We start from the raw sequence: 9,418 nt of genomic DNA on the forward strand, positions 1-9,418 counted from the left end.
TCTGTATGCATATACATAGGGGCCGAAGCATAATCCCAGTGGCCAAGCGGTAGAAACCTTGGACTGACTTTTCTTTACTAATATCTCAGTCGTAACAAAATAAAAAAATTCCTTCCAGTAGCACCTTAGAGACCAACTAATAGGTTTACCACACCTATCAGCCAACCACCCATTCCCACCACCCTTCTGAGTAATACCCCTCCCCACCCTCTCACTATATATAAGGGTCTGGTGACTTCTGTTTCAGTGTATCTGAAGAAGTGTACATGCACACGAAAGCTCATACCAAGAACAAACTTAGTTGGTCTCTGAGGTGCTATGGGAAGGATTTTTTTTATTTTGTTTCGACTATAGCAGACCAACATGGCTACCTACCTGTAACTATCTCAATCCTAAGTATGTTTACTTGAAAGTCCCACTGCTCATCAGGAAAGTGTGTAGGATTGCAGCTTAAGATTGGGAAGAAGGAGTAAAGACTAATTGTCAGACTAGCAGATGACATAAAGCAAATAAAGGCTATATAAACTACAATTAAGAAGAATATAGATCCATTAGTAATTTTGTCTTTAAACAGACAAAATATTTATACAGCATGAATGTGTATGCTCATTTTTGTATGTGGTAGATATGCATACACACACATTAGAAATAAAAACAGAATGCAAAAGAAGGCGATAAACTGACATGCAAAAATGCTACTGAGAAGAATTTGGGAGTTGCGACTGAGTACCAAAGAAGTGACCTTACAGTAGCAATGGTAAGTGGTATTTTCAGCCAACTGTAGAAGAGAAGCTCTGAAGGGGGATGAGTATTAGATACTACTACAATTCTCCACTGAAGAGCAGTATCTACAGATGAGAGAGGCAGTAGAAATAAGTATTGGAGAATTGCGTGTTCCTGAAAATGAGATCTCATGTTAGCCCTCTTGGTTGCAAACATCAGTTTATACTGTGTTTTCCTTATGTTCCTAGTCACTGAGGGCAACAAGGAATTTTTCTGTTTCTGACTGGAGCAAAAACTTTGAAGTGATTTTCCAGGATGAAGAAGGTGAGTTAACCTGTAATTGCATTATTGTTGCCAGAAAAAGAGTGTTTGGGTTTCTACTACTAGCAACCATTTTTTTCTGAAATAATATCTCACAAGCATCTATAGATTTATTCTCCAATCACCTTCATACTGGCTATATTAGTAAAGCTATTGCACTTAAGTTCTGCTTGCAGGCTGCCCATGGCCACTGTAAGAACAGGAAACTGAGCTAGATGGGTCTTTAGCCTGGTCAAGTTTTGTGAATCCCAGTCCAGTTAATTTACATTACATCCTTTTATTATCTTGTCTGAATATAAGGTGCCTGGTGTGCTCGAAAGAACTAATGGGAGGAAAAAGTATATGGGTGTTACATTTATCCCACTTTGGGTAGAGAACCATGTTGCATATAAATAGTATACAGTAGTATGGTACTCCCTCTAAATTGCAGAGTTTTTTCTTGACAGGTATGTTTTAGAAGGCATAGGATTACCTCAAGATCTAACTGGTCTCTGATTTGTTCTGTCTTGTAGCCTTGGACTGGGGAGGTCCTCGCAGAGAGTGGTTTGAATTGATCTGTAAAGCTTTATTTGACACTACCAATCAACTTTTTACCCGCTTCAGTGACAACAACCAAGCTCTGGTTGGTATTTTCCCATCATTCATTGGTGGAAACAGGAAACATTGCAGCTGTTCATGTTTTCTGTAGAGAATTCACATTCTTTTTCAGACTTTTTCTAGTTTTCTCCTGTAAGCAGAAAGAAAATTGGCTTGCCTCTTTCATGGGGGTATTAAAAGGCAAACTTAAGCAGGAAGATGAATTGTCATGAGTAGTACAGATAAATTCTATGGCAGGTATGAGAAGTGCAATCTGTAATTTGATTTCCTAAGTCATATTTTCTAAAATACAGAAAGTAACACTTTGCAAACTATATATGGCATGCTCATGTACTGGCATGCCTGTTTTAGTGCTGTTGAGAATACACTCAGAAAAACAATCTTTAAAGGATGTGAAGATCTTTGACCACAGGGTACAAGGAGAAGAGTACATGGGGCTTTTTCAGGCGTTAAATCTAATTCTAAGTTAGAGCTAATTCAAAGCTGTTGTAACTGTGAGCTGCCTTGTTTGTAGGTACATCCCAACCCCAACCGGTCACCTTTTCTGCGGCTGAAAGTGTATGAATTCGCAGGGCGCTTGGTTGGAAAGTGCCTCTATGAGTCATCTTTGGGAGGGGCTTACAAGCAGCTGGTGAGAGCTCGTTTCACCCGGTCTTTTTTGGCTCAAATCATAGGATTGCGGATGCATTATAAGGTAAAATTGCCTGTGGGTTTTGTTCTGCTTTCGAGTATAAAGCAGAGACCAAGCACGATTCCACAGCACAAACTAAATTTGTTTTCTTTCCTTCCCCTTCTCTATCTCCTTTTTCCTCTTAGTATTTTGAGACAGATGACCCAGAGTTCTATAAATCTAAAGTTTGCTTCATCCTGAATAATGATGTCAGTGAGATGGAGCTAGTCTTTGCTGAGGAAAAATACAGCAGATCAGGACAACTTGAGAAGGTAAGAGCCATTGGTTAGGATGGTGCAATTTGAAATCCTTTTATCAGCAATGGGGAAAGGAGCAATGTCTCAATAGGAGGGGAAAGAAGTGAAGGGTTCATCATTGTATGGATTTATGGAGTAGATGGGACTCCACTCATAAATTCTCTCATGCCTTGTTTTCAGGAGGTTGAGCTGGTAACAGGTGGTGCTCAAATGCCAGTTACAAATGAGAATAAAATTTTCTACCTGAATCTTCTTGCACAGTACAGACTGGCGAATCAGGTTAGAGAGGAAGTGGAACACTTCTTGAAAGGTAATGTGTATGTTCTGCACTTTTTTTTATTAATGTTGTTCAGAATTGTTCTTTGTTGATGCCCTTGCCTGGCTGGCATGATTTTTATCTGTTCTGCTCTCATCTTCTAGGTCTCAATGAACTGGTCCCTGAAAACCTCCTTGCTATTTTTGATGAAAATGAACTTGAGGTAAACTAACATATTTGATGTCTTTGATCCTGTTGCACCTTCTTCAGATGAATGTGAGTTAGCTGTGGGTAAGGAAGAGTGGGGAACCCCCATTCTCAAGCATTCCCTGTACGGATATAGTAACAGAAATGATTTTAACCATACCAATTTTTATGAGGCTTTCCATATAAACTAGATAAACTTTTACCCAGCACAAAATATATGCTCACTCAAAACTCTCAGTTTCTACTGGTTTGCTAGGCAATTTCATTTTTTTTTTTTTATAATAATTTTTATTAATTTCCACACATATAATAAAGAACAATATAAAACAGTATCACATCATACTCATCGGTTCTTACCCTTCTTTCTTTGACTTCCCCATACCTCCCCATCCCTGCATCCTTGTTTAATAATTCTTTAGCAACCCTTAAGTCCATTGTCTTAGTTCCCTTTCGTAAAAGTTTCTTAAGTTTTTTTGTTTACTGCTGCAATTCTTTACTTCTTACCCCCTGACATCCTAACATTCCTCAATTTTGCAATTATTTTTAAGATATATTTTGAAGTTCTTCCAGTCCTCTTCCATTGTCTCTTTCCCCTGGTCCCGGATTCTGCCCGTCATCTCGGCCAGTCCCATAAAGTCAATCACCTTTGTTTGCCATTCTTCCAGAGTAGGTAGTTCTTGCGTCTTCCAATACTTTGCCAGTAGAATTCTTGCTGCTGTAGTGGCATACATAAAGAAAGTCCTATCCTTCCTTGACACCGCTTGGCCCACCATGCCCAAGAGGAAAGCCTCTGGTTTCTTAGGAAAAGTCCACTTAAGGACCTTCTTAATTTCATTATAGATCATTTCCCAGAAAGCTTTAACCTTTGGGCAGGTCCACCAAAGGTGGTAGAAAGTGCCTTCAGTCTCATTACATTTCCAACACTTATTATTAGGCAAATGATAAATTTTTGCAAGCTTGACTGGGGTCATGTACCACCGGTAGATCATTTTCATAATATTTTCTCTTAATGCATTACATGCAGTAAATTTAATACCGGTGGTCCATAACTGTTCCCAGTCAGCAAACATAATATCATGACCGATATCTTGTGCCCATTTAATCATAGCTGATTTCACCGTTTCATCCTGTGTATTCCATTTTAGCAGCAAGTTATACATTTTTGATAAGTTCTTAGTATTGGGTTCCAACAATTCTGTTTCTAATTTTGACTTCTCTTTCTGAAATCCTATTTTCCTGTCCTGTTTAAACGTCTCATTTATTTGATGGTAGTGCAACCAATCTCGGACCTTAGGCTTTAGTTTCTCATAACTCTGAAGTTTCACCCTTTCACCATCGTATTCTAAAATCTCATGATGGTTTGCTAGGCAATTTCAAGTGCCTTTCCAATCCAGTTGAATCTCTGCTCTTCCCTTCCTCTGCCTTGTAATAATAAAGAAACAATTGCCTGATTCTATGACCCCAGCACTAAAAAGTCTCCTATCCAACCCTGCAGCTTAAACAACACTCTGGTGCTCTAGTTCAGACTGATTACTTCTGTACCTTACCTACTGTTCCCTACAGTATATGCCACATCCGAGATATGTCATTAGACTTCTTTTTTTCTAGAAGTTTGCATACAGTACTGTCATAGTTAACAAGGGTAATTTGGACACATGTTTGAGTTGCCAAGTCCCCAATGCTGCATTAGAGCAGAAAGTTTTAAAACCTAGAAGGAGTGATAGCTCTAGCTTTTAATCCTGAGCATCAAAAATACAAAGCTGACTGTGTTAATTGAATGGTACCTAGTTTAAAGGAAAAAAAGATAACTGTACTCTGACTGAAACTTTATTTTCTTCCAGTTGCTGATGTGTGGTACTGGAGACATCAGTGTCTGTGATTTCAAAGCACATGCTGTAGTAGTGGGAGGTTCTTGGCATTTCCGAGAGAAGGTAAGAAAGATTAATTGCCTGCTCTACCAGACTGGATTGGTTGTACTTTGTGTAGGTCATGACTGAGACAGTGATTATGTATGTCTTCATGAGGAAACACTACTTCGTTTTCCTTTGGCTGGCTTTTAGACCTCATGAAAGCTCTTTATACGTGCATCTTTTAGGCTTTCTCAGTTAAGGGCAATGCTTCCTTTGGGCCAGATCTTTAAGTTACTTAGCAACAGCAAACATTTGTGCACTCCTGTAATTTTATTACAAGGTTCCAAAGAAACATCAAAAGTAGCAGTGGAGCTTAAAGTGAAATATCGCTTTGGGAGGTGTGATTATGGTAGCATACATTAATTCATTTTCCGGCCTGTCCTCATAACTGGGTGGTTTGCAAGAAATTTAGTAGGTTCCCCCCCCCCCACTGTTCTTGCTTCCCATACCTCTTGCTGTGTCTTCCAGGTTATGCGGTGGTTTTGGACAGTGGTCTCCAGTTTCACACAAGAGGAACTGGCCAGGCTGTTGCAGTTCACCACTGGTTCTTCTCAGCTGCCTCCTGGAGGATTTGCTGCACTTTGCCCATCTTTCCAGATCATTGCAGCTCCGACGCACAGTACACTGCCAACAGCCCATACTTGGTGAGTACCGGTACCTGTCACTGAGTCTTTCTGTCATCTGCAGCAAGCTGATCATGAGCAGCCTTCCACTGATCTTGCCCATGTGTTTTTGGAGATATTTTTTAATGCCATATAACTGCTCAGGTGGGTTACCCTTGCCTATGAAATGCTGAAAGCGTTATGTGTACATGTCTCATGCTATGTACTAGTTTTGTTCTTTCTTTCAGTTTTAACCAGCTGTGCCTCCCCACTTACGATTCCTATGAAGAGGTGCACAAGATGCTGCAGCTGGCCATCAGCGAGGGCTGTGAGGGTTTTGGCATGCTCTGACTCCCACAGGAGGAGTCCATCTCGCTTCCTTAATTCTTCAGGGCATTGCCCAGCCCCACTTCACTACTCCAGTCTCATGCCCAACCTAAGGGCAATGGAGAACGGAGCAGAGGCACCACGCAAACAGAAATGTCAATCTGCAGTGTCACATGGAGGCCTCCCCATGTCTGAAGTACATTATTGGGAGCACATATTGCCCCTTCCCCTTTCCAGTATGGTACATGAAATGGAGTGGAGTTCTTTTCTCGAGGTGACATGGTACTTGCATTTCACAGGACGTTACTTGTCTGGTTTTCTGAAGGAAGAAAGCTCATAAGCAAAGAGTTCCAATTTGTTACAGGAAGAGATTTGTAACTTACAATATTCCAGTTGCTTTGGGGATGAATGGACCACTATGGAGCTCTAAATCCCCAGATTATGGGAAGCCTTAATACTTTTCCATGCCTTTGCCCAAGTTTTCACACAAGTTAATCCCCTTTCCACTTGGATGTTACTGGAAGGCATAAAATCACCCCCACCTTGCTTTTTAATTTTCTTAGCCACTTTCCCCTGGATGCTGTCAGCACTTATTCTTGCAAAAGAGGGAAGGCAGCATTTATGTCACTGGATTACTAGTGCTGATATTGACAGTGACCTCGTTCTACCTCTGCCAAGAGCTGGCAACAGGATATTATTTCTGCAGTGGCAGCAGCTTCTGTTGCCTTTGCCACGGAACTGGAAGAAACTTGTTTCTCCTCCCATCCCTATTTCTGACCATGGTCATGAACTTTGGCAGGAGCTTGTTTTCCCTACCATCCAACTAATTTCCCTTCCTCATAGGATAGATGAATGTATCTACCTGAGGTCTGATGCATATGCTAGCACTGACCTTTTGGGGTACTTAGAATGAGGTGGTGGTAGACCAAGAGGCAGCTATGATTGTATGCATCAAACATACATTTGTATGCAGGTAGAGTGAGGTGATCAGTATTGGATTGGGCCCAGTAGCTCATTCTCTCTCCTATTCTACACAGACAGGCGTCTACCTCTCCCACATGACAGCCAGAGTATTCTCTAGCATGCTTCGGGCAGAGAATTGTTAAATAAGGTATTGCTACCTGTGTCCTTCCCCCCGCCCCTGATAACCTGCTTTTTTGTGTTCTGAGCATTCCATGACATTTGGAGTGGGGTGTGGTTAAACTGCGGGTGCTTATCCAGGCAGTAATGAAGTGGGTCTGCAAGGCAACACATTGCACTACCCACACTTCAGACTACATGAGGAAGCCAAGATGAGCTTTCATGTACAACTGACCTCTTAATTCTGAACACGTCCTTTCCACTGCTCCCATTTCCTTGGCAATGAAGGAGTGGGAATTCAGGGATCTCAGCTGGCAGTCTAGCCATTTTTTTGTCAGCAAAGCCAAAATCTGATTGGATTGTGAACTGAATATTTTGTTGGCACCGGAAGTGCATTTCTCCTGGTCAGGAGAGAGATGTTGGTGGCTGTTACTAAATGGGAAGAGCCTACAATATGACTGCTTGGATTGAGGGAGTGTCCCCCCCCCAAGACTAGACTCTTAATTGGATGTCTCATAAGAACAAACTTAGGAAAAATACAATTTATAGTTGTGCCAGCATTTTTAGTTCAATCATTCTGCCATAGATTGGGGCTATAGCATTGTTCAGATGACACATTTTGCTATTATTATTTTTAGATAGCTGTACTCCCCCCGCCCAACATAAACAGAATCATTTGCAGATCAGAGGGGAAAAGACAATTTGCAAACTTGCTTAAGTAGAAGTTCAAGCCATTATTTTGCCAAAAATGTTAGAACTCTGAGTATTGGGACAACTCAGGAATCCCTTCCTTTTGGGGCATTTTTAGAGACCACCACTGTATTTTCCTTCATGGCAGGCATATTTCCCCTCCTTTAAGCAGTTGCTCTTTTTAAAAGCATGTACATGCCATCTTATTGCACTAAGGGCGGCTTCTGTAATCAGTGCAGTTAGGGCTCCTGAATGCCTTTTGACGCTACCCACTCCTCTCCCCAGGGACCAAAAGGAGGTTATGCTGTGCAGCTCAGCCAGTTGATGGTTGTAGGGTGCTGCTTGGTGCTGTTCCAGTCCTTTGTCTTGTTCCCTGGTCTACTGGAGGCTTTTCCAGCCATGGCTCGAGGTTGGTTCTGCTACATCTTCCTCAGGAATCCCCTCCTTTCTTCTTTAGAGCTCACCTGTTTTTATACTGAGGACTGAGTGGCTGGATATTCAGCAGACATCCTCTGCTTGAAACCACTCGCCTAATAAAATGTATTTGGCACTTCTTGCCTCTTTGCAGATGCGAAGGATTTTCTTTTTACACAAGCACAGTCAGAGCAGTGGTGGATGCTGCTAGTTCTTCGCTTAATAATGCACTTGTGTGTTTTCTCCTACTCTTGCCCCCATCATCAGCAGGTCCATTCTTCCCAACGCTTTATAATTTCAATGCACAGGCTCTGATTTTCCTAAATCTTACTTGTTCTTTCCTAACCTTGTGTGTGGCCCTGATTCCCGTGCGAAGACATGGTACGGGCTGTGCTCTAGCCATCTATATTGTGTGTATGCGTGTCTTCTGCGGAGGTTTGTTCCTTTTCATTGGCCCTAATTTGTTCCATCTAATGTTAAGTGCATTGGTTTCTAGGATAGCGGTTATGCTCATGGTACAATCTCAAGTAGATCTCTTTCACCTGGAGCTGCTGTGGATACCAGAGGACTTGGCCTGCATCTGAGAACTTATCTTGCATGTTTTAGAAACCAAGACCTATTACTTTAGTTTGGCCAAGGCCTGTTTCCAAATAGCCAGCTCCAAAAGGAATTAAGCAAGATTATGTAATCCTCTAATAGATTATTCTGTAAATAGTTTGTACAATAAATAAAATATTTAAAATTTGGTGTGCTTGTCATATATAATGAAATTGTTCTTGTATTGTTTTCCATGCAATGCTTCTCTGAATAGTTTCCTTCCCATTTCTTAAGACAATTTTATTACTGACATTTTGGCACCAACTCTGTTGTAGTGCAAACTATGGCTTCAAATTACAAAGTTTCAGAATGAATGTAAGCAACAGTGGTGCTTGCATGTTTGAAGCCCACTCCCAAAATAATTTTGCTGAGGCACTTGCCAGAACTTGGGTAGGATTGAAGTGAAAAGCTGGCTTCACAAAATAAATTGGGATTATCCTAGCAATTGCCTGGACACAGCCATTTACATGCTATTATTGGACATGTATTTCAAACTAAAAAGGAGTGATTTTTGTGATCCTAGCTCCACAGATCACTTCCCTCTATGCCTTGGACAATGCTATTAACATAACATTAAAAAAAAATACTTTAGATGTTTGTGTTTGATGAAATGACAACATATTATTAAAATAAGAGAGTATAGAAACACACTTTTCAAAACAACTGTCTTACATTCCAGTCAGTGACTACTAAAATAAAATCCAATAACCCAAATGCACAAGAAATACATACTTGAGTAGCAAACAAACTTGAGCCAGAGTGAACCT

General features: G+C 40.9%; 1 protein-coding gene across 1 annotated transcript in view; it reads left to right on the forward strand.

Moving 5' to 3' along the window:
- AREL1 (apoptosis resistant E3 ubiquitin protein ligase 1) overlaps nt 1–8,799 on the forward strand; it is a 23,047-nt gene extending 14,248 nt beyond the window's left edge. The window contains exons 12-20 of the mRNA XM_079985525.1: nt 972–1,047; nt 1,557–1,666; nt 2,156–2,335; nt 2,458–2,583; nt 2,749–2,878; nt 2,989–3,047; nt 4,873–4,962; nt 5,410–5,585; nt 5,792–8,799. Coding sequence (XP_079841651.1) covers nt 972–1,047; nt 1,557–1,666; nt 2,156–2,335; nt 2,458–2,583; nt 2,749–2,878; nt 2,989–3,047; nt 4,873–4,962; nt 5,410–5,585; nt 5,792–5,894 — 1,050 coding nt within the window. The 3' untranslated portion in view covers nt 5,895–8,799. The remainder of the gene's footprint in view (nt 1–971; nt 1,048–1,556; nt 1,667–2,155; nt 2,336–2,457; nt 2,584–2,748; nt 2,879–2,988; nt 3,048–4,872; nt 4,963–5,409; nt 5,586–5,791) is intronic.
- The last annotated feature ends 619 nt before the right edge of the window (nt 8,800–9,418 follow it).

Source organism: Podarcis cretensis, assembly GCF_951804945.1.
Source record: "Podarcis cretensis genome assembly, chromosome: 1".
Classification (NCBI taxonomy): domain Eukaryota; kingdom Metazoa; phylum Chordata; class Lepidosauria; order Squamata; family Lacertidae; genus Podarcis; species Podarcis cretensis.